The sequence below is a fragment of the Euprymna scolopes genome, chromosome 15 (genome assembly GCF_053919585.1).
Source record: "Euprymna scolopes isolate OS-2025 chromosome 15, ASM5391958v1, whole genome shotgun sequence".
NCBI classification, from domain to species: Eukaryota; Metazoa; Mollusca; class Cephalopoda; order Sepiida; family Sepiolidae; genus Euprymna; species Euprymna scolopes.
Window position 1 is genome coordinate 32,527,679 of NC_136496.1, and position 27,257 is coordinate 32,554,935.

The 27,257-nt window shown below is 33.6% G+C and overlaps 1 protein-coding gene across 1 annotated transcript in view; it reads left to right on the forward strand.

Moving 5' to 3' along the window:
• Positions 1-27,257, forward strand: part of LOC145293765 (sodium- and chloride-dependent GABA transporter 1-like) — a 252,598-nt gene that overhangs the window by 205,207 nt on the left and 20,134 nt on the right. The window contains exons 4-9 of the mRNA XM_080140272.1: positions 3,366-3,498; positions 6,042-6,176; positions 11,409-11,512; positions 13,646-13,770; positions 17,971-18,083; positions 20,728-20,859. Coding sequence (XP_079996398.1) covers positions 3,366-3,498; positions 6,042-6,176; positions 11,409-11,512; positions 13,646-13,770; positions 17,971-18,083; positions 20,728-20,859 — 742 coding nt within the window. The remainder of the gene's footprint in view (positions 1-3,365; positions 3,499-6,041; positions 6,177-11,408; positions 11,513-13,645; positions 13,771-17,970; positions 18,084-20,727; positions 20,860-27,257) is intronic.

A 27,257-nucleotide genomic window follows, 5' to 3' on the forward strand; every position in this document is an offset into this window, starting at 1 on the left:
GCCTTGATAAGTGGTGACCACCTTGTAAAAAAAAAAAAACATTTGCACTCGCTCGTTAGCGCTACGTTGCAATGGTTGTTCAGGAATGAAAAGAGAGTTGCTACGAAAATAAATGCATTGGATAGATCACAGAAAGGAGTCTACAAAATCGCATGTAAAAATATTCTGGCATTGTTTGGGAAACATTTTTTTGCTTTATTTTATTAACTTTTATAAATCCCATGAATATATTAGTTTTCTTAAATCGTTTTTTATTTTTTTAACAAGCACAAATGGAAATTACTTCCACGAGCATAGCAAGAGTTATCTCCCTTGGGAAATTATCTTAGAGGCCACGTTTATCCCTGTCGTGCTTAAATCTCAAAATATCGTAAATACAGGGTTTTGGTTAACAACACTTCACTCGAACACGGAGTCGCTAATTATAATCATGCTTCTCTCTTGTTGGCTTGTGACACATTTATCTTACCTTTTGAATAACCAGTAATATGACTAGTGATGGGACGATTCCAACATTTTTCCCGATTCCGATACGATTACTGATTCCGTACTAAATTCCCGATTCTGATACAATTACCGATTCTGATTCTGATTCTTTATAAATCTCTAAATATTTAACTATAAAATTGTCATTTTGTCCCGATTACTGAAAAAAACACATCCTAAATATGTATATATTTTATCAATCGTAAAAATACACTTGTGAGGGGATGATATAGAGATTTTAGTCTTACTAGAAGTTTAAATCAATAAATAGATTTTTTTTTATTTTATTATTACCACAAGCAGTGGAAACCAAAAGCAAAAAAAAAAAAAAGAATCGGTTTTGTTATCGGAAAATAGGCTTTAATTTTTCGATTCCGCTACCGATTCCGATACCCCAAAAAGCACCGATTTTTCCGATTCCCGATTCCGATTCCGATTAATCGTCCCAACACTAAATATCACTACTAATTCGTCCAACGTCAGGTATTCCGCATTCCGATAAAAGTGGAAGATTATGACGAATATAAAATCACATGCGATCCCCAGTCACCGTGTATATTCCGGTTAGGGGGAGATATGATATAGCGTATACTATTTCCAAATGGTCACCCATCTTGTATTGGCCAGAGGTAGCGTCGCTTTACTTCGGTGATGTAACGGGAATTGGTTATCTTACCTTCTTCATGCCTCAAGCCTGTCACCAACTTCGATAATCATGACTATGGGTGTGACAACAGCATATTCTTTTCATTGTTTTGACTCTTGAGTATATATCAGATAATATCTGTTTTTATATAGAGTGATGTGGTTCTCTGTTGATTAACCGAGTCTAACTGTGTCGGATATATACTCGAGAGTAAAAGCAAGGAAAAAATAAACATGACAGACCAGTCCCCTCTGCATTCAAACCGTACACTATGATGTCTCTTGCAGTAGAGTACTTATAGTAGGTTGCAATTACTTGCTATAGAGGCAGTACTTATACGGAGCGGATAGACTTACCTATTGTATCTTAATCAGTATCATTTGCCTAACACAACAAAGAGTTAACCAATTCCGGAAGAAGTCATTAGGATCCTATTTACAATGCCTCTCCACGGGACAGAGTTAGACACCAGGGTCATTTTTTAATGTGGAGAAAAGGAACAAAAATAAAAATCGTTTCAGTCGTGAAGGATTTCTCCTCCACTGACAGAGAACAAAAAATGAAGTGCAACATCTGAAGAACAAATACTACACTTTGATGTATTTATTTGCTCCCCCACCGAGCAAATTAGGCACAAGGCCGATTTTTAATGTGAGGAGTGAAGGGGAAATGAGACCAGCTCCCCGGGAGTAGGGGAGCTGGATAGTGACAATTGGTATGAAGGGTTGCCCCTACATTGACCAAGGTCTTATATGTGGGGTTGCCCCCACATATGTTCTTTGCTTTCAGTATCTGCCGGAACAGATACTACACTTTGATCCCGACCCGAAGGTTGCTCAATAGTTTATCCAGTGAATTCACGTACCCTAATCGGGGGACAAAGTGGTTATTCGACCTTACCCGAGGGTTTTCAACTAGCTAGCGAAGGTAAGAAAATGCCTTTCTGCTCCTGTTGATGAAAGTGCTTCCACCCCGCCGTCCTATACAACGCCTAGCATTCCAAAATGGTCACCCATCTGGTAGTGGTTAGACTCATCGTTAATTACCTTCGGTGATCTGGTCAGAACTGCCGTGTCAAATCACCGAAGTTAAGCACATATTTTACCTTACACAGATTTAAATTAAGATATAATGCTAATACAGGGTGGACGATAAATTTGTCGCCCTAAAGAAAACAACACTACAGCTTTATTTTAAAACTTTTATTAAAAAAAATAAGCAGGTAACTTAATTATGAAGTAGAACTAATACATATTAAATGTACCCGCCTTCAGCCTCAATACACACCTTCATACGGGTCCGGAATTGGGGGTATACCTTTTCAATAAGCGCCGGCGGGAGCTCGGTGAACACTCGGCAGATGGCGGCGATCAGATTGGCTTTGGTGTTATAAGAAGTCATGTTGGTGGTGTTCTCGATGTGTAACCAAACTAAGTAGTCCAGCGGGTTCTGATCGGGGGAGGAGGTAAGCAGTGAGAGAAGGATACAAAGTCGTAGTACTCTTTCTGAAATCAAGACTGGGACTTTTTGAATTTTGGGGCCGGCGACAAATTCTGCTGGCACACCCAGGGTTTGCCAGCAGCTACCTGATTGAACCGGGGTATCACCACACTCTTCAGCACTTCCAGGTACACTTTGATGCGGACTTTCAAGCCGACTTCGAAGATGTGAGGTGGCATGATGTGTTCCTCACTTGAAACCACTTGTATAAGTTTTCGTGTTAGCTGGAAACGAATATCACGTTCAGATTTTGGTCAGACAAGTAGTTTTCTAGATATTGAGATAATTTCCCAATGAATTACTTAAAAAATGTCTCTGGCGTTCGCCATTCTTAACAAGGGGGGGGGTTGTAACACGCATGCGTATTAGTACTTTTAGTTTGGAATATCATAGCCTCCAGTAAAAACATTGTATTTCATTGAATAATAAACATCTTAATATCCATAAAACTACCTGTCTGCCCCAAATTTAAATGTGATATTCGTTTTTAGCATACTTGAAAACCTACAACAGTCGTCAATTTTATGGTGAATGCTGAAATGAAAATAAAATTAAAAAAAATACCGACACCAGGTACTAGCATGAAGGATCGAACGTCCTAATTGAAAGTGTTTCTGTGGAATGGACTGGATTCGAACGTGGAACACCAAGGCTGTCAGTCCATGTTGTTAACCACTTAGCAATCGTTACCTCTCAGAAGTGAAATCTGTTTTGTTTTTATGTTGCTTTACAGGCACCGGGCTCTACAATCTACCTCAGGCATTACAGAAACCGGGGGTCTACGTTGGGAATTAGCGGCTACCCTTGCACTCGCGTGGATTCTGTGTTATTTTTGCATTTGGAGAGGCGTCAAGTGGACCGGGAAGGTAAGAAATTATTTCTTTAACTTGCTGTTGCTGATGATGATGTCTAGAAATAATGTTGTCAAAACTGTAACAGAAAACTTGAACATTTAGAGAAATTAATAGTCATCATCCCAAATAGCTTCATTTCCCGTATTAATTAGAAAGCCCGTGATGATATCATTACTTTCATGATTTTCTAGAAAATTGACATATTTTCTATTCAAGAAGTCCTGCAGGAAGTGGTATCATAATGGACGCTAAAAACGGAGTGATCGACTTTTTCGGAAAAAAACAAACTCTGGTGGGTTTCAGAATGCAAAACCAGTCAAAATGGGCGAATTTTGCGACTGCTTTTAAAATTTCCAATGCTAAGCTATTGGATAGTGCCAACTGTTTAATTTGAAAAACAAAAACAAAATTAAAAAAAAAAAAAAAAAAAAACATACGTATACATATTTGCGTGAAAAATTAAACACGAAATTTATCTCTGACAGTTTTTTTTTAGTGTTCGCGTCTTTCTACGTTATAAACTAAATGGATCAACTGCAATTGATAATGATATAAATGCTCAATTTCTTGGGCACTCATTAAGCTATATGAAAGGACGCTACTCCTTTGTCTCCATTTCTTCACTAATCCTAGATCCTCCCCTGTTATGCTAATAAACAAGGAGTATTTTTAATGTATTAAGTATGGATTAGATCGAGAATTTAATCCTGATCTCCTGGGCCATTAGAGAAAACTGTAACCGTTATTCCAGTGAGTCCCCGATGCAATTATTATATAAACAACTAGTTATTTTACTGGGTTGGAAATATCCATGGATTCCAACGTGTATATACGAATACAGTTCATATTTAGCCTACATATAAAACAAGCTTTATTGTTTAGATGCTAGCTGTTTCCACATATCTTTGCCGGGTATTAATTTGCATCCATTAATAATTGACGTAATTGAATATCTAGAAATGATTTTCCCCTCTATTTTAATAAGCGGAAAGTATACCAAGCAAAATGAATTATTTATGCATCGTTAAATAAGTAGTAACCCACTTATTAAATTGACGAAAAAAAAACAGCAAATTATCTTTGCGTTGAGAAAACAGATTAACTTTTCCTTTCATATAAAATGGATGAATTTCTCCTTCAAATTAAATCGTATCACATTACCCATTATATAAACAAAGGAAAACTACTCCAGGAAAATGCCTAATTCGGATCATTACACTGTGATGTGGATTACTCAAAATACAGTTTGGATCATTTTACCAAACTGCTTTCAAAGACATTCAATTCGATTTTACCATGCAATTTGAATGTTAACTTTTATACCATTTTCTTTAACTTCCCATACTCTATGACTTTTAATTACTCAATCAATTTTTAATTGTGATTTTCCATGTGTACCTGACTTTAACAAATAAGGTGCAAACCATTATAACTATTTGCTAATATTTTCTCCTCTGAAGAGATGGTAGACATCGAAATTCTATAGAATAAGAAGTTAAAATGCTTCTAATGTATTCTTTGTCTTACATAGAATAATAAAAATCTTTGATCTGAAACTCCAAGATTTCACGTTATAATTTTTTTCAATTCATCGAATGACTAAAAATTGATTTATTTGCTCTATCTTGTATATCGAGCAATTCTTATTTAGGTCGGATAATACTTATAGAATATTACTGCCAGTAATATCTTGTAAATCTTATAATTACAAGTTCCCATATCAACTGATTGTTAGAAAGTTTTATTCTGAATTATATATATATATATATATATATATATATATATATGTATATATATATATAGTCAATGAATGACAAAAGTCTATATCTCAAAGTTCATGATGTTGACTTTCTTACAATTTATTCCTTTAATTCAGTTTACATTTACAATTTTTAACAATATCTGCTTCGTAGCACAAAATCAATTACTTTTGTAGTTCATTCACTATATTGCTCTGTAATTACATTGAGCTTCGTAAATAAGGATTGGTCTATATTATAAGGAAATAGAGTATATTTCTACATATTTTATAAATTATTATTACGTGCATAAAACTATACCTATGATTTAATCTATGCTGACCACGGTTTATAGCTAGAAACATGCATGTCCATAGGTATACCTTCATGCACGTAATAATAATAATAATAATAATAATAATAATAATAATAATAATAATAATAATAATAATAATAAAATAAAATTAATAATAATAATAATAAAAATAATAATAATAATTAATATATATATGTATATAACCAAGGTTTTTGTTAAAACAGTATATGAATGCTTAATTATGAAATATGATAATTTTTGTAGCTTACAGTTTAAGTAATCTCTTCTTGGTTTAAAATTTATTGGTATATGAACGATTACTGAATTATATAAATCCAGTAAAAGTCGGAATACTACAAATAAGACTATATATATATATATATATATATATATATATATATTAATATATATATTAATATATATATATATATATATATAAAATGATGTACATATATAACTAGATATTGGTATTATATAATGACATTTTTGTATATTTGCAGGTGGTTTATTTTACAGCCCTTTTCCCTTATTTTCTTCTATTCATCCTGTTAATACGTGGTCTCACACTTCCGGGCGCCATCGACGGCATCCGTTATTACATCTACCCTAATATTAGTCGATTAACTGATTCTCAGGTAAGAAACATTTATTTTCTCTCAAATTTATTGGCATATTTGATGATATTAAAATACTTCATCACATATCTAGCAGTAATTTAGATACAAAAGAAAAGGAATACTACAAATGTTTAAAAACTTACGCTTTGACAGAGAAATAAAGAGGAAAAACAAATCTAAGTAAATAGTTTCGACCTAATATTTAATCTAAACAAGTGCTTAGGTGGGTTGTTGTTTTTTTTGTTTGTTTTACGGCATATCAACCCTTTTCAGGTCATTTAATGCAGTTATATTGAAGAATTTTTTTTAATAGAATATATATTTTTATAAGTCGATTTCTATTTAACGCATAGTTGGGACCCTATCAGGTACTTCCACTCCGGGTCAGAGTAGACCTGGGAGCAATGGTATTAAAGGGTGGCTTCACACTCCCCAAAGCTCGCAAGCTGGAGCCTCACCATCGGATATAGTTTAAGATCATATCAAGGACCTACAATTGCCTTGGAACAAAGTGTAGTATATGTTCTGATGCTACACGTCACCTGTTCTGTCCTTGGTCAGTGCAGGAGACATTCTTCATGAATGAGACAATTTTTATTTTTGTTCCTATCCAGAGTGCTCATTTTTGTCGAAGCGGGATTTTCCCTACATTAAAAACCGACATTGTGTCTACCTTTGCCCTCGTGGGGAAGCAAGTAAATAGGACGATTTTAAAATCAAAGCAATATTTTATTGTATATGAATAAACAATGTAATGATTCAACCACATTTTTACACATATCCATACGTTAATGGATTTGTCATTTACATTCTTGTGCATGATTTTCGTAGAAATTCTACTCATATTTAAAAAAGTTTTATGTGGTACTAAATTATATTAAAGTTTTAAAAAAGATAAGTGGAGTCATTATTAAATACATGAGGAAGATCAATGAGGAAAAAAAAATTAAAAAAAAATTAAAACTGGAAAAGAGGTGACGTCGTTAGCTATTAAGATAAAACAATTTACACATGTTTGAAAATGGAGGCGAGGCGAAGGGTGAAATAGAACTATACGGGAGAATTAAATGAATGAACCACCCGTGAAATATCGCCCATATTTCAGAACTCGGAACGGGGAAAAAAGTACTTGTCTGCAAATAAGTGCAGCAATAAGAAATATTGCCGCAATGTGGGCATTTTTGGGTTAATTAGAGCTCTTTAAAAGGTCAAATTTATGCGACAGCTCCTTCTGCCTACAGAGTGATGATCTGCGCATTAGTACAGTTACGGCCTCCAAGATATTGAGATGCTGTTTGGAACATTGTATATATATATATATATATATATATATATATATATATATATATATATATAGGTAGATAGATAGATAGAAACAGATGTTGTTAAACATAACAAAAAGCTTCGTTTTCTAAAACTTTTTTATTTTTTCAATTTTTCGTATTATTTTTTTTTTGTACATGCATTGAAGGTATGGATGTATGGTCCAAGCCTTTTTTCTTCTCGAAGTGTCCGCGGTTTTCTCAACTTGTTACTTTTCGTGTAATCATCTAAGCATATTCAGGAATTTGTGCGACAACAATAACATTAGGTTCATTATTTACGATAAAGAATTTAATAAACCCAAAACCTGCTTATTAAAAACAATCCATCTCCGCCTACGAAACCACGTGAACTCGCCAACGTCATCTATCAGTTTAAATGACCATTGGGAGAATGTAACTCCTATAACAACAATGCAACTAACAGTTGCGTCAGACATACCACTACCACATTATCCCGTCGCCTTACCTGTCCCAATGTTGAATATAGTGTCATATTCCAACACTTATATAAAATACATCACTGTCCCCTTCGAATTTCAGAGAAATTTTAATCAACAACACAAAAATACCACACCACGAAAAAAATGTGAAGAAGCTAAAAATATTTGAAGCTATTTATATGAAAACGCAAAAACCTACCCGTAATAAGGTCGCATTTAGAAATAGTAGCAGCACACTTAAATGCTTTGGATACCCCCTCACACCCAACTCGTTCCTGCCACTGACCCTAGAACTGACACGCTCTCCCGTGTCTTCAAGTTTAACTGACTACCTAAAAAGCGGTTGACGACTAATAATGTAAGCAAAGCGATGCCCCAGAGTTTCAGAAAAAAATCAAATATATTTGGTTAAATATAAAATCCATAACTTTTCTATTTGTTGCCGTGGAAAAAAAACTATGTGCAATCAACAGTATATGAAAAAGGTTTTCTGAAGAAAATATATTTTGACAAATTAAAATGTAATAAAAAATTGAAAGCCAGATATAATCTACTTTAATCCGCCTTATAAAAAGGACTTATCTTTGCATATTTTTATATATTTTAATGCAATTTTAAAAAATCTAATTGTTAGATTTTTCTAAAATGATATTCGATTTATGCACGTGAATAATAGTTAATTGACAACTATCCTATTTGACTATCATTATAATATATTATTACAGTAATTACTTGACGTGTTAATAGATTCCTTTTATTTTGCCTACAAGTATACTAAGGTAAGAAAGGATGTATTATATATTGTTTGTAATAATTAATAACCATTTATCAAACGTAGAAGCAATTAGAAACTATTTTAATTATAAATTAACAGGTTTTACAAAACAAGAGACAGATTATTTTTTTTATTGCGGACTATTATCCTCATCTTTTTAATTGTTGTTTCACGAGGTTTCGGCCAACTATTCCTCTGGCATTCGTCAGGTAGTAATTCTGACCTGGAACCGTAGGGATTCAATGTCTCTATCCATTGCGCCACAGCAATTATTGCCTTCCGTAGTTGTAGTCGTTTCACCATGTTTTGCTGTGGGTGCAGTTAGAAGATTCGGAGTAGTTATCCCGTCGCAGTTACCACTTGACGAAGGCCAGAGGAATAGTTGGCCGATACGTCATGAAACAACAACAACAACAACAACAACAACAACAACAACAACAACTAATAAAGATGAGGATAATAGTCCACAATAAATACATTAATAAATAATACTAATCTCAATAATGAATTCCAATCAAATAATATATACCATTCAGTACGGACCCGACCATGAAAGATCAGATAATAAATAAACATGAATTTATAAGATCAAAAAATTTAACCTTGATCGCCCTTTGGGGCTCGTGGCGCAGTGGATAGAGACGTTGAATATCTACGGCTCCAGGTGAGAATTGTCTGAAGATAACGGTTTCAATCCTACCCAAAGCCGGCCAAAGGCTTACTTGGCCAAAACGTGGTGAGACGACAACAACTACGGAAGACAGTAATTGCTGTGGATGCAGTTAGAAGATTCGGAATTCCTATCCCGTCGCGGTTACCGCCTGACGAAGGCCAGAGGAATAGTTGGCCGAAACGTCGTGAAACAACAACTAAGAAAGATGAGGACAATAGTCCGCAATAAAAGAAATAAATAATAAATAATACTCATCTCAATAATAATATTTTAATTAAAATAATATATAAGAGACATATCTATTATATGTATTTAAAATACTTAGCTGACAATGACAATTATTTTTACGGAAGAAAAAAGATGTACTTTATTTTACTCATGTTCACCCCTTACAAAGCATATCGCCACTTGCACGTAAGGGGCTACTATTTGGGGCCATGTCTAAGAAAGATTAACAAGATATTTGTTTATGTTACATTTAAACTTCTGCATATCAGTACAGCCAGGAAAACAGGCAGCAGGAAGGAAATTCCAAAGTCTAGCTGTTCGAGGGGGAAAAAACTATTAGAATAGAAAGCTTTTTAGCATTTAGGGACATCAACAGTAAAGCGGGGTTGTCGGGGATATGAACGTCGATGGGGGTACAAGTGAAACGAGTTCATCAGAACACATTCCATTACCATATTTGTCAAACAGGCACAGCGATGCAACATTGCGGCGATCGGACAGGGGCTGAAGATTAGTTGATAATATGGAACCGATTAGATTGATAACTCTGTTTTGGACCCCTTTTTTACATGGAGGGCACCACTTATCAAGGCCCGGAAGCTACTCGGGGATAAGGGTTATTTTTGTGTGGGATAGTGTTGCAGTATTCATTAGTATTGGAGATTTGATAAAGTGTCATTACTTAAGGGGGCGGTTCATCAGTAATTTGTTTATGTTGGACTTGAAGACATCCATGTTGAAGTCAGGAGGGGAACAGGCAAGCGGTAGAGAGTTCCACAGGCGTGCAGTTCTAAGAAAGAAGCTTTGTTCATGGAATCTACGTTTTCATTTAGGCACAGATAAAGAGTGGAGAAAACTAAACTATTTACAGTGGTTTCAGCTACACGGGTATATATATATATATATATATATATATATATATATATATATATATATATTATATTGCATGTGACGGTTTAATATATTTTTCACATAATAGCCATTATACTAGTGCGGTGTGTTATCTAAAATTCCATAGGAATTAGTCGGAAAAAATCGTTGACTGACCTCTTAATAATAGCTAATAATAATAGGCTAATATAATTCAAGTTTTCGTCTCTATTACAGACTAACATTGAGAAATACTATTTCTTTCAACTCGTACTACAATTACCACTTTTTATATTTTTAAAATTGGAAAAGAGTTAGGTTTCTTTCGCCCCTCCCCCGTATATTTCTGGCCTCTAGGGGACAGTAAAGAACGTCCTTTTCTTATCCCTATCAGAGTTGAAATTGAGGTACTTTGAAAACCACAGCTTCTTACTTCCCCTTTAAGGAAATATAAATGAACTCGTAAGCCGTGAAAAAAAAAACGGCCGTTGTTCTTTAGATAAGCTTTTGTTCCAAGTTGAAACACGTGCGCTGTCCTAATTCAAGTAGGTTGGAAAACAGAACTAAGAACTATTGGCCGATCTAAGAGCAATAATATTAATTGTTCGCACCAAGCGAGAGCCAAGCAAAAGCGTATTGCTAACTCGCGTTTAGCTATTCTACAAAAGTATTTCCTTATTTGAAACAAATAGACGATCGTACGGTAAAATATCAGTAATTGTTTCCATTGATAGAAATTTCAATGAAACGATGCGTAAGTATGTTTTAACCCAATACATTTTTTATGTTTTTTTTTATTCGACTAAAAGTCACTCCATCCGGATTTTAAATGTACGTTTGCTTAGATCGCCCATATGTGATTCAATACTTGTCATATTCATAAAACTTCAATTAAAAAAGTTTCAAAATTCACTCTTTGTATTTTGTCTTCTCTTCAAGGTTTGGGTGGATGCCGTTACCCAGATTTTCTTTTCATATGGTTTGGGAGTCGGGTCTCTGATTGCCCTTGGAAGCTACAACAAATACCACAACAACGTCTACAAGTAAGTAATACATCGACGTTGATGTATTTGATATAGACAATAATAGAAAGTGACTACATTATATCGGTCTAAAGTAATACATGACTTGAAATTACATTATCAGATCACTTTACGTTACATTCCAACTATATTAACGTTTGAAGAATATTACAAGTGTATACATAAGTAAGTTAATTTTAACATATATATATATATATATATATATGTTATGTGAGAACTTTATATAGGATTTCCGAAAACTAAGGTTTTGTTTACTATAATATATTTGGAAAAACACTATTAAATTAAAGTAATGTTTGTTTAAAATAGGAATTTGGCGAGGTTATTTGCGGGCACCGCTTCCGTGGGTCGATCGGTAGAACTGCTGACTATCAACGCGATGGTTCTAGGTTCAATTCTCGGCTTGGGAGAGATGCTAGTCTAGCGACACTGATGAGTTGTAGTCATGGACATACAGTAGTCATGGACATACAGTAGTCATGGACATACAGCCTTGATTCGTTGTAACGAATCAAGGCTGTATGTCCATGACTACAAATATGCATATATATATATATGTGTGTACACATGTTTTATTTTATTTCAGTCAAAGTTCTCAGAAATCAAGGGGCCCACTACCTGGGGCTAACACTTGAACTCTATATGAGATACATAGATATTCGAATGTTCCATTAAACTTCTTTGTCTCTCAAACACTGAGTTAGAAAAGAAATTGAGAACATAATTTTCCTCTCCCCAATTAACCATTTTCATATATTGTATTATATCTGTTGTTTTGGTCTCTTGGTTTTACTGAATTCTAGGACAAGAATTTATCTAGTCTGGTGGAGTATCCAGCTTCGATTACTTGAGGTAGCATCAATTGGAGAAGGTGTACCATTCCTTGTAAAAGTTAATGTGAGTTAGCTATAGTGAGATCTTATTTGGGCTGCGAATACTATGTGATCTTGAATATTTGGTCAGGGTTTATTTTTAGGGAAAAGTATCCTCATGCCAGGTTGATTTGACAAACCCCTTTACAGAGAGACCTTAGCCACTCGAGGATAATATCTAGTAGGCATTCAAGTTCTCTCCTTAGGCATTAAAGTTCTCTCCCTATATATGTGTGTGTGGGGGGGTGTTCTAAGATTTTATAGTGAAAGTGACTTGTTTAAAGTAATGTAAATTATTTGGAAATGGTATGAACCCAGACGTTTTCTATCTAGTTATAAGTTTAATAGCAGAGGCGACGTAATTCTTAAACCTCGTTAAGATAAATAATTACAATTGTAATAACAGCAGAGGTTCGACCTTAATTCATAAAATCCATGAAAACAAAATGAACCATCGGGTCCTTATTTGTCGGTTTAAGGTGTGGGCCGATCTGATCTGAGTGGTAGACACTTCCATAAATTGCCAAATTGGAAATTAAGTTTGTTTAATATCGTTTATGTAAAGTAGGTTTTCATAGAATGTCCAGTGATCAGTCTATGGCTAGTTATATATGTGATTAGATTGCCCTTTCTTGTTTGTTTATCTTACCGTCCGGATATTTTGCTGTTGTGGGAAGCAATTAAGTACCGACTGACCAAAATAGAAGGAAAACCATATTTCCATTACCTTTGAATGTTAATACACTATACTTAAAGAAACCCCAATTAGAGGAAATGTGGCATTAGATTCCGCAATTCTTGTTTTAATATAAATCCTTCATAACACATAAACCCCTCTTAAAGAGTATATCTTATCTACCGAAACAAGAAGAAGCCGTAAGGTAAATTGTGAAATATTTTTTTTAAATTACGGCCCCTATTCACTTGCTTTCCGACAATAGCAGAGTAAGACATAACGTCGGTTTTAAATGTAGGAAAATCAGATTGGGATACTTTATTAAATGCCTAAGTCTTACCGAATTTATCCTTCACTGACAAAGACCATCTGAATTGTAGTTTCAGAACAGATATTACACTTTGCTCTTAGTCAAAAGAGCAAACTGTTGATTCAGAGTTTATGGGTTCGGTTTTAGTAGCAGCTATTTATTTTTCGAAGCCGCTCCTTAATAAGGGACTGGATTATTTTCTATCTTTTTGTGATTTTATGTATTAAACTTGTCGTTTTTTTAAAATGTTATATCATATGATCATTTTCTTCCAGGGACGCAGTGGTAATCTCATTTTTGAACAGCGCCACCAGCCTCTTCTCGGGGTTTGTCATCTTCTCTGTTATTGGTTTCATGGCATATGAACAGAAGCAACCGGTCCACAAAGTGGCTGAGTCCGGTAAGACCAACAGACACTCCCCCCAAACCAAGAAACGCATTTTCCATTCAATCCGCGCGTGTCCTGATGAAAAGTGCAATTTCAAACTTCAGCAAGTGAAGATATTTAAAAGTTTACCATGCCAGATTGACGAAGATTCTATTCAACACTTAAGCATAAAAGACAATGGACGGACAAAGCCTATTGTAGATATAATAGGACAAGCAAAACTAAAAAAAAAGATGCATCCATTTTCTCTGTGCCTTTTAACGATACAAATACTGCTTAAAACTGGATGCTGACAGATAGAACAATACATGCGTGTGAATACATCTGCATATATGAAACTATTGCCGTAATTGTGGAAGTCTATCTGTCTACTTCATACATATATTATTAAATATTATTATATTATGATTTATTTTTGTGTATTGATATTCATATTAAAAACCCTCTTTTCTGTTTATTTAAAAAGAAAATATAAGCTAATTTGCATATTCCTTTAAACATTCATTTTAATTAATTTCCTTTTAAATTTTTGGGTTTTCTTATGGGATGATCATCTTTAGTTTACTATTACGTGTAATTATATTCATGCAGATATTCTACATGATTTATACTTGCATAATATTTGCGTAAAAAGTTATTAGTAAACACACACCTCTTTCTATATATACTTATGTATGCGTATATATATATATATATATATATATATATATATATATATATATATATATATATATATATATATATATATATATTTATATATTTTTTTTTAATTTGCCTAAAAAACTCCTCTGTCAGTTTTTGGTATTCGAATCCATGCGAAACTTTATATTTGGGGTTTAGCCGGGGAAAATCGGTGCAAAAGTGTGAAATTAAAAAAATAGAATGTGCCAGGTGAAGGCCAAACGACGGCATTACGAATATGCATGCGTAACGTGATAGCTATTGGTCCTGCTTTAATTTTTAGCCTTGCAACAAACATGTACTCCTAGGTCAGGTATTAACATAAAAGGAAAAAGTAAATCGTAAGCTAAACGTTGTGGTTTCCATCTCGGTGGTAGCGCACAAGTCATTTTTTTAAAACTTTTTAAATCACTACTATATATTAGGCCGAATATAATATAATATATCCATCTATCTATCTATCTATCTATCTATCTATCTATCTATATATATATATATATATATATATATATATGTATAAAAGTGAACCTGTGTGTGTGTATGCGTGTGTGTCTGTGTACATTTCCCAACGCTATAGCTCTGTAAATTCTCAGTCTGCAGACTCGAAATTTGATATACAGAGTATTAAGATTTTGGAAAATCTTTGTAATCCATTTTCGGCCAAAAATATGGCTGTTAAGGGGTCAAAGTTCAACGATTTGACCTTTGAGAACTTTACCAAACTCCACCGCCAATTTTGGGTCTAAACACTTGAAATGTTAGATATAGGTTCCTTGGATATGGGTCTAACTTAATAATTTGATTTGAGCCCAAAGGAATAAATGTTAAGGGATCAGAATAGATATCAAAGTTTAAAAAAAAATGACATTTTTTTTGCTCAACATACACAACATACAAATCCAAACACCCAGGTAACGCCGGGCTGAAATATATATAAGACATACATAAATAAATAATGATTGCTTTAAAAAAATGTTCTTAATAATCAAGCACTTTGCTGAGATACATTTTTACTTATCTTGCACACACACACACACACACACACACACACATATATATATATATATATATATATATATATATAATTTTTATTATCATATGGTTTAGGGGGAATGTTCACTTATCTACGGTAAAGACTTCACCTGAATGCACTGTCTTATCCTATATGTAAGGACGTCTATTTATTCATAAGAATATAAGTTTAATCCTACAAATAAGTTTTCTTTTTACAATTCCTTATTTTGAAAATAATATGGATATGCAAGATATATATCGTTTTTCTTTAAAATGTTACCTGACTTTTTGACCACCCTGTAGATGTTGTAAATAGATGAGGGATTGGAATGATTTTGATAAGAGTTGAGTACTTTCGAATTTAAACCCAGTTGTGTGGAATATAACATGTAAAGATAAAATTATAGAAAAACTTTATGAAATACTTCTTATCGAAAAATATTAGCGCGCAGCAAAAATTTCCGAAAACGACAAGTACTTTTAATTTTATTTAAAAAATTACAACTTATATTCGTCGTTCCAAAAGGTTGTTATTCGAAGGCATCTAAGGGAGGTAAGTCGTCTTGTTTTAGATTTTCACGTAAATCTTCTACAACAAAACATGAAAATGGTGTAAACCCATGATAATCATATTAAATATTCTAATCCATAATCATATTCTAAATTTATATGATCTATATAATTATAAAACTCAGATCAGTTTGCTTGCTTAGGCGTTTAAATTGTCCATCCGGTTTGAAAAAATCTGTGCATGCGTATTACATGAAAACAAAACCATGATAGTGTTTTTTAATGGAAAAATTTAAAATATACCAATAAAAACAAACTAAATCCCCTTTGCTATTTTTCATCGGCATTTCATGAATTTTATATATATATTTTTATTGCAAGTTGAAACAGTTAAAAAAAATACTTTTTTTCATTTTCATTTTTTTAACAGTTTAAAACTTATAAAATTCATTTTTATGTTACAATTTGAGACGCTAAGACAAACACAAAACATTTAACATTACAAAAAGAAAGCCCTTGATTTGTGATAAGTGCTTTCGTAAAGAGTCACACTTCTTTATTTACAAAGCTATTCAACAGAAGTGACGTCAGACAAATTTTAAGGTTCGGATGGCCAACACAACATAATGTAACTTTTTTAAGCAAATATAAAAATAGAAGATTTGGTAATTTTTTACTCGGGTTTCACATTAACATTTTCCTTTTAAATCACGACTTTGAAATGACGAGGTTTTCGGGTATGCTGAAAACGACCATTGCATTTATATTTTCCAAAAATAAGTAGTTTCCGGATATTAAGCAATATAATTCTTTATAGTTAAAGTGGTGGCCATTGTTGTCCTCGCAAGCGCGCATTTTTTATTTGTTATAATTAATTTACTTAATATTCCATAGCTAGCCTTAAAATATACTGACCAATGGGTTATGGGTAGTCAAGTATTTTATTGAATTCAGCGTAACACTAATATTATCACATGTCGAGTAAGTATGTTATAAAGTTTTTCTGTCATTTTATTTTTAACAGCCATATTCCACAACATACATTCACCGATTGTTTGACTGCATCTAAATTTGTTTAATATATTAGGTTAAGCAAAACCTGTACATAAATTTGTAAAATAAACATTTGTGGTTTGTTGTTTCGTAAAGAATATGTAAAGATCAAACCAGATTCGAAAACGACGCGTGAAATTTTTGTGACAGGTGGTCACAACCAAACCTCTCCTTAGTCGACATTGTTTAATACTTAACTATATATATATATATATATATATATATATATATATATATATATATATATATATATATATATATATATGATCCAACGCACCCCTGCACACAAAATGCTATTCTGTTTTAATAAATTCATAATACTTGCTGTAATATAAATATATTTCGTGCAAATAGTTAACACTCAATCCTTTACAAGGATATCAAAGAGTAATTGCGTTATCTTCGTAAAATATAAATTTTAGCCGAAGCATGTTGTACGATATATGTTTGAATTAGAGAAATGTATTTCTTATTTTTTTTACATAAGGAGTCACCGCTTATGAAGGCATGGAGGTCACTCGACACTAAGAGTTATTACGTGCACACTAGTCAATGGTATAATATTGTAGTAATCGTTAGTAATGGAAATTTGGTAAATTGGTTTACTTAAGAGGACGGTTCATCAAGAATTTGTTTACGTTGGACTTGAAGATAACCAAATTGTAGTCAGCTGGAAAACAGGCAAACGAAAAAGCGTTCCATAGACTTGCAGTTCTAAGAAATAAGCCTTGTTCATGGAATCTACGTTTGGGTATAGGGACGGTTAAAGAGTGGGGAAGATTCCAGTTATGACGTTTTTATTTATTTATTTTTTTTTTACATAGGAATACCAAACGAAAAAAAATAGCAATGGATAAATAAAAGTTAGATGCTTTTCAATTTATTAATTTGGTTAATTTATTAATAATTTTCTTAAATTAATAATTTTATTAATTCTCTCCTTTCTTTTGACAGGCCCCGGATTGGCATTTTTGGCATATCCATCTGCCGTTGTCCAACTGCCTTTCTCTCCTCTCTGGGCAATACTATTTTTCCTGATGATCCTCTTCCTCGGAATGGATAGCCAGGTTGGTTCTGAAAACTGTTTCGTTATCTTCCAAGATGTTGATCCACGCATGAACTTATTATTGTAAACATTTTTCTTAAAGTATTTTTCGAGTAATCTCTTATATTGATGTGTCTTTGGTAACGACAAATGATATCTTGAAAATGGAATGGTCACATAATTCTAAAACACGGGGTATATCTCGATAACTTTGATAATGAAGGAATATGCGTTTTATTATTACGTTTTTTTTTCGTTTTAATTAATGTATCTACCTTAAATTAGACAAAACCGTAACATTTCTCTCCAGACTAAATAGTATAGATCAACTTAAGTGAATAAACAAGACCTACCGTGGAACAATACTTGCAGCTTGTAAGCTTACCGAGACGGCTCTCTCTTAGGCCCATTTAACAGGCTTCCTCCGAAGGAAGAAGTTTCAAGGGAATATTAAATTCACAAGCGGTCCCCTGTCGCATGTATTCCCGGTCCGGGCAGATGATGACGTTCGACTTTTGAAATTCATGCAGGCAAGTTTCGATGACCTCCTACATTAAACACCTGGTTTTCTCATATGCCCACTTATCTGGATCTGACCAGGCTAAACGTTGTTTAACTTCGGATATATGATGAGAACCGGTATGTCAAGTTGATTATGCAGTATCTTTTAAGCTTACTAATCTGAACAACCATCATCTCTTCACTGGAATTGCCCCTTCTGAGATTTGAAGTTGCGATGCGATAGATACCACAAAGTATGTAATCGATCTCTTTTGCGTACGTGAATTCTACCCAGACAACAAGTCAAGGACACAATTTCCTCGGGCATGTCTGCCGGTAATAACATCTCGAAATCATAATTCTGTGCAAAAATACTAAAATATGAGCCCTTATCCTGTTATTATGGAGATCTCCTCTTCTGAAACAATCCCTTCGGAGCAAAGTTATCGAGAGTCTATTAGAGGACACCCAACCGACTTAGAACAGGAATGAGAGCTAGAAAACCAAACCAACTGTCTGCAGATATGGAGAAAAGGACCATATTATGCAGATTGGTCTACTTCCAAGACAAGAAGGACAAAAGAAAATCGCGATTAAAACCTTTTTGTACAGAAGTGATTCCTTAGTAGAGATTAAGGGTTATTTTAAGATGATTTTCTGAGGATGAATACTTTTTTGAACGCATTTTATCTTGAATAAGTTCAATCGGTGTTTACAGAGAGTTATGTTGTCGCACGTAAAAGAATCTGAAAGGTACTTAGAGTCCGTCTTGGCATGCGAGAGAAAAAATAAGATTAACCAGACGGAGAGAAAAAAATAAGATCAACAAGACGGAACGACTTCCTGCACAATTAACATACCTATTGTATAATTGGTTCGTCGCATTGACAGTTGACTGATCGGAAACACCGCCATCCAGAATGCCTAACATATTCTCACGGTTTAAACCCGGATTTATATGAGTTTTTAAAACATCTGTACAAAAAAAAAAGAAGATTAACAATTGCTAAAGACAAGGTAAACATCACTGAACATAGTCTAATGTTGGGAGAGTGTGTCATGGTGATTAATTACTTAATTGAACGTCCTCAAGTGTGTCGTCAAGACTGAGCTGCGCATTAAGACAATGTCTTGCTAAGGTTTATTTTATGAGACAATATTTAAGCAAATGTACATAAACTTTGCTAAGACAGTTATGCATTCAGTGGAATAAGTATCCTTCCGTCAATATCGCTTGACCTGTAAAAGCATGACGTCCCTCTCGAGCGTTGCTGCATCCCTCACTCTTTGCCATATTTCTCCATTCGTCTTCATTTATCTGTTTCGAACGTGGCGTCTACACTTTCATTGAACATCGTCGTCAGCGGAAGTCGTGGTTTACAAGTATAAAATGTATACCATGCAAACTCTCAGGAGAAAATGCAATTCTTATACATTAGTTGTGTCCCGCGTGTGTGTAATAAAGGACCACAACGTTGTCCGATGATAACTGTCTGTTGAAGCATCTTTGTCGGTCGATTGATCAGTTCATATTCTCATCTATTAATACTCTCTCGACCTGCACAGAGCCGCAAACTCCAAACTGTCGGTAACATAACTTAGACTCTTTAATTTATTAAGTCAAAATCGGAAATCCTTTGTCCGGTATTTTGTTAATAATGATCGAAAAAATTTTTTTTTTACTTGTGACTAAATTTTCCATTTTTTTTTATGAATCGCTTCGTAACAGTCCTATGGAACGTCCATTCACCAATCGTCACTAAACTTATTCAAATTATTGGCAATGCTCTATCTTATAGATTATTTAATTTTGGGATATTGATGTAAAAGGAAGGGAATAATAATATATTAGAACCAAATTTACCGCAAACGTCGTACATTGTGATAAATTAAAGTATGCGCATCGTACAGGACAACTAATTGGTTCGGATGATAGCCAATGAAGCTCAGCCTTTCGAATGGCTTGGTCTTTGATATTAATATTGACAGGTTCATTTAAGTTTTAAATTGTGACAACATTCTAACTGGCGCTTTAGGTATATTTTAATGTACAGCTAAATGTTTTTGAATTATGAGTAAAGGATATAGCGTATCATAAAATATGACTCATATAATCTGCCCATAAGTAATTTTATGTCTATCATTATGTTTTCTTTTCTGTGCAGTTCTGTACGATGGAAGGCTTCTTCACTGCATTGATTGATGAATTTCCGCAAAGTCTCCGAAAGAGACGTGAAAAATTCATTGCTCTTGTCTGCTTTGTGTCTTTTCTTATTGGATTGTCCATGGTAACTCAGGTATGTCGACAACTGTCATTTTAATTACCTTAGAGTAAATTTATAGGTTTGCCCGTGAAAAAGTTTACAAAACCACACACACACACACACACACACACACACACACACATGCACATATATAGATATATATGTTTTTTTTATTTTTAAACCTCATATCGTTAATTAGTTCAAGTTAAATTTTTTAAAACTTGAATCATCTGACGATATGGACGGATAATTTTATCCTGTCTATTGAAACAAGTTGTAATAAATTAATTTAATACACTTGAAGTTGTAATAATAAAAATATATTTTGCCCTACTAACGTATTTATCACTTTAAATCCTTGTTTTACCACATATAACTCTTAATATATATATATATGTATATATATATATATATAATGGTAAAAAGGCCTAACAAAAACTTAGTCGAATAAATTATAATAATTATGTATGATCTGATCCGCATTGAGCTCTTACATTTGAAATTTCCTACAGTAACTACTTGATTTTTATATACATTATATATATGTATATATATATATATATTTATACCCATTATATATATATATATATATATATATATGTGTGTGTGTGTGTGTGTGTGTATATGCAGAAAGAGAGAGAGAGAGAATTTTCAGAATGTGAGAGAATATATAATTATTTCCACAGCCAGACATCGTCGCGGCTAACAAGAGCCAAGAAAGCCAACAAACCGGAAGTCCACGGATCGAGTTTTTCCCTCATTTCGTCTCATCAGTTAGTTCGGATGTGTCTAATTGATGAGCTCAAATAAAGACGAAACTCGAGTCTTGGACTTCGGTTTGGTGAGCTGCGACGCTGTCTGGCAGTGGAAATAATTATATATATATACATATATATATATATATATATAATGAGTTCCAACATACCTTAAAACTTAGCTGCAACTGTACTGATAACCTAGAGAGAATCATAAAAAGCACAATAATAAAATATTAATGAAAAATAATCCAACTACAGACACTGATAATAGTGATAGCAGAAAGACCTACAACTGTCAAACACCGATCAAATGCCTATTAAGCAATAATTGCATTGCATCTTCGGTGGTATACCAAGCTAGAATGTGCACCGCAGAAAACCCAGAAATAAAAAAATGTCCATAGGCAGCACCTCATGACCTTTAGAAATAGATTCTATGGCCATACACTGTCAATGAATAATAAAGCATATGCTACGGACACCTCACTCTCAGTACAACACATAATGTTAATCGAGGCGAAAAAACACCTCTAGGAAGGCTTAAACATGTAGTACATACGGTAGTCTTTCATATGACTTCGTGTGATTCACATACCCAGCTTTGGGCAATAGAAAGCGGCCACTTGTCTCACACGAACATCCAAATAATTCACAGGCCTTTTATGCAGATTTCTCTTAAGCTCTGCCTGTTCCAAGTTCTGTCTTAAACCCCTGTCAACCTTCTGAGACAACTCTTCACCATTCACTCCTATTCTCGCACCTCTTTTAACATTTATGCAAAGCTTCTTAAGATTGTCTTTCAAACAGTCCTTGAATTTCCTTGGTTTGTGCTGTGATCGCTTGCCAGCCGACAGCCATAGGACAGGTGCTTTGGTAATCTGCAGTCATCCATACGAACAACGTGTCCAGCCCAGCGCATCTGATTGCTGGTTATCATGCTTCCAATAATAATAAGGAGAGCAGTGTCTGGTGTCATCATTTGCCAGTATTTGCGTCATACAATACTTGAAACTTACTACCAAGATATATGTAATGTTCAAAGTATATTAAGCATTTTATTTTCTGATATGACAATTCTTTGCCCTGCCTTCCTCATATATTTTGAACATATCATATCATATATATATATATATATATATATATATATATATATATATATATATATATAGTCTGAAGCTATAAAATTGTAGCCATAGAAAGGATGACATGATTCCTTTTCTGTTTGATGAAGACCGGGTTTCTTTTTTGTTGCAGACCATCTACTCATGGCCAGTTATGCATAAATCATAAAAGCGATAGGAGCTTTCTTTTTCTTTCATATCTACAAGTGGCACAATGTTTAACGAGCGATATCGGAGATGCGCCGCTGTACAACTCGTGCTCTCTACCGATCCAAGTTATGACAACAGGACCTTGCCAGCATCCTCCAAATGACTATCGGAATAGTTCAACGCTTGAGGGTACAGCTCAACACATTGGAGAACTCACGGTTATGGTCTTTGTAGAGATATTTTCAAAGCGTGCGTGAATGTCAACACCAAGGTGTACCTGGATGTGCTGAATAGTGTGGTGATGCCCTAATGCAATTAGGTGGCCGCTGGCAGACCATAAATGTAGCGACAGAAGTTGGTGCTAGCTCGCAAGTTCAAAGATAATCAGGTTTGGCCTCAGAAGAAGTGTTACGACTTTGTACTTTTCTTTCGCTGGCTTTCTTCCTCCCTCTACATAGACCGGCTGGACAATTTTATATGGTCATATGTCAATAAAAAAAAAAACACCAACATGATCTCCCACCACATCAAAGTCAGCCAAATCGCAGAGTAGTCGCTGAGCTTTTGTCGGCGCCTGTGAAAAAGGCATGCTCCCAGTTCCGGATCCGTATCGAGACGATGATTAAGGCTGATGGCGGCTACATGGAATAAATATCAGATCAACAACATAATCAAGTTGTATTTTTCGATAAATTTTTAAAATAAACTTGTGTTGTTTTATTTAAAGCGAATATATATATGTGTGTGCGTGTGTGTGTGTCTGTCTGTCTGTCTGTCTGTGTGTTTGTGTGTGTCTGCCTTTCTGTGTGTCTGTCTGTGTGTGTGCCAGTCTGTGTGTGTGTCAGTCTATGTGTATGTGTATGTGTGTGTGTCTGTGTGTGTCTGTGTGGGTGTGTATGTGTCTGTGTGTTCGTATGTACGTGCCTGTGTGTGTGTCTGTCTGTGTGTGTGTCTGTCTGTTCGTGCGTGTGTGTGTGTGTGTGCGTGCGTGTGGGAGTGTTCGAGTGTACGTGCGTGTGTGTGTATGTGTGTGTGTTGAGAGATGAAAAATAAATGAACCAAATGCTATGTTCACTAATTCAAGACAACTTATTTCAAGACATTAACGAAATAAATAATTTAAAGAAAATAAAATACCAGTGCTATATTTGAAGATATATTAGTTGTGTTTATGATTTGTTTCTTGTGATAGCATTAAATATAGTATTGGTATTGTAGTTTTTTTTCAAATCATTCATTCAAACAAATGTATTGTAAGAAAGAGGAAACGTTGATGAACATATAATTGGTTTGTTCCTTTTTCTCAATCACATCGGAGTATGATTTCCACATGAGTTTTTCTTCTCTTAGATGCATGTCTTCACGAGGACTGGACGTGCATCTTTCCCGGTAGATATACTACAGATACTAACTCATACTTTTACGGATATAAATATAAATATCTGCATATATATATATATATATATATATATATATATATATATATATATATAAATGTAATTCTTGGTTCGTTCAAAGTCGATAAAACCATATTTCTACATTACCAATTTTTTTGAAATTTTCAGACAACGCATCTTTAGAGTCGAGGGATGTTTCTATGCTATTAAAATAAATTAACATCCACAATTATGAAAATATTAAATGGAATAAAATATTTTTCGTAAGCCGATAGTGTGAACCTGTTTTGTTGATAGAACTGAACTTCCGTTTCAATTCATTTCATACACCACGATTTGACAAAACGAATTAGATTTCATTTTCTGTTTACTCGATAAGTAAAAAAAAATCATTTGTTTATCTTCCAAATTTTTTAATTTAAAATTTGTTTCTTTATTATATCAGGCAAAAAAGTTGCTCGTTTGCTTTTTGAGTCAAATTCGTTTTTTATTTATTTTTTTAATTTTTTATTTTTCGATATAAGAAAATATGAACTTTTTATTATTAACACTATAAATTGTTAGGTGAAAGTACAGGTTTTTTTGAAGAAAATTTACGGATTGGTAATGTGCTTAAATAATATTTAGTGCTAATGCAGAGAGTGATCCGCGCTATATTTTAAATCGTATTTCCACGTTTAATTAAAGTTTTATTATATGTTTTTTTTATTCAATTGTAAGGTTAAAATATAGATTAGGTACAAAACAACCTCCCCTCCCCATGTTAAGAATGGCTTTTTAAATAATAACGTTATTAATTCAGCACGGATCACTCTCTGCATGAATACCGTACTTTCACCTAACAATTTAATAAACAAAACATGGTACTTATGCAGAGAAAGTACCGTGCTAAAATAATAACATTATTTAAAAAGCCATTCTTAACATGGGGAGGGCGTTTTGTAACTATTCTATACTTTCACCTAACAATTTAATAAACAAAAGTTGTTACTTATGCAGAGAAGGTACCGTGCTGAAATAATGTTATTAAGAAAGCCATTCTTAACATGGGAAGGGGAGGATGTTCTGTAACTATTTTATACTTTCACCTAACAATGTATTAAACAAAAGATGGTACTTATGCAGATAAGGTATCGTGCTGAAATAATACCGTTTTTTCGAAAGCTATTCTTAACATGGGGAGGGAGTTTTGCATCTATTCTATACTTTCACCTAACAATTTAATAAACAAAAGTAAATAGTACTTATGCATAGAAAATATTGTGCTGAAATAATGTTATTTAGAAAGACATTCTTAACATGGGGACGGTATGTGTAACTATTCTTTACTTTCACCTAAAAATGTAATAAACAAAACATGGTACTTATGCAGAGAAGCTACCCTGCTGAAATAATGACGTTATTATTTAGAAAGCCATTCTTAATATGGGAATAGGGGTGTTTTGTAACTATTCTGTACTTTCACCTAACAATTTAATAAAAGAAACATAAACTTAAGCAGACAAGGAACAGTACTGAAGCATTAACACTATTATTTAGAAAGCCATTCTTAACATGGGGAGGGAGGATTTTTCTAACTATTCTGTACTTTCTGTGCTAATGCAGAGAGTGATCATCGCTATTTTTTAGATCGTATTTCCACGTTTAATTAAAGTTTATGATATGTTTTTTATTCAATTGTAAGGTTAAAGTACAGAATAGGTACAAACCCCTCACCTCCCCATGTTAAGAATGGCTTTTAAAATAATAACGTTATTAATTCAGCACGGATCACTCTCTGCATGAGTACCGATTAATGTTTTGTGTTTTGCTTTTTTTACCGTAGTTTTTTTTAAAGAAAACCTTTTTTTAACAAAAATTGAAAGTACACGTTTTTCCTTTTTTTTTTAAATAAGCTGTTTTTATATAAGAAAATATGAATGTTTTTCTTTATTAAAGAAATTGGTTACTCATGCATTTATTGATCCGTGCTGAAATAATAACGTTATTATTTTAAAAAGTCATTCTTAACATGGGGAGAAGAGGGTGTTTTGTACCTAATCTTTACTTTAACCTTACAATTGAATAAAAAAAAACGGTAAATTTTTAGATTAAGTCAACCTCCACAATTTTCTTTTAAATGACGAATTTTATATGTTTTTGACTATGCTGAATACGGAAATCGCAGAAATAAGTAGTTATGGAGATATAAAAAATTGTATAATGCATTGTAATCTCTGGCGGTCATCTTTTTACGCGCGTGCGTACGTCAGAAACAAATCTACGCACGTAACAAAGATGACCGCCAAGGAATACAATGCATAAAACAACTATTTATATCCCGATAACTACTTATTTCTACAAAATTCCAATGCGATTTCCGCATTCAGCATAGTCGTAAACCTATAAAAGTCGTCATTTAAAAGAAAATTGTGGAGGTGGACCAAAAAAACATATAAAAACATATTAAACTTGGAAATACGATTATAAAAAAATAGCGCGGACCAGTAAGTGCATTAGCACCCATTAATTGATTAAATTGCCAAATAAGCTCAGGCTACAATGTTGAACGCGCCGTTCACGTTGTTTTTTTTTCAAGTTAAATTCAACTTTCAGAATATCTTTTTATTTTATTTTAATAATTTCACGACATCTTTTTTTAATAATAAATTGTTAGTTGAAAGCACAGAATAGTTACAAAACACCATCCCTTTCTATGGTAAGAATGGCCGAAAAAAAATATATATATTAGGTACTCATGCAGAGAGTGATCCGTGCTGAAATAATAACGTTATTATTTAAAAGCCATTCTTAACATGGGGAGAGGAGGGTGTTTTGTACCTATTCTGTACTTTAATCTTACAATTGAATAAAAAAACATAATAAAACTTTAATTAAACTTTAGTTAACAGATGAAAACCTGGGATGCCATCATCTTTTTGTCATGTTTGCCTACGCATGTGGTATGCAAAGAAGTTTCATGCACGGAACCACAGATCAATGGATTGGCAATGTTGCTTCTATGT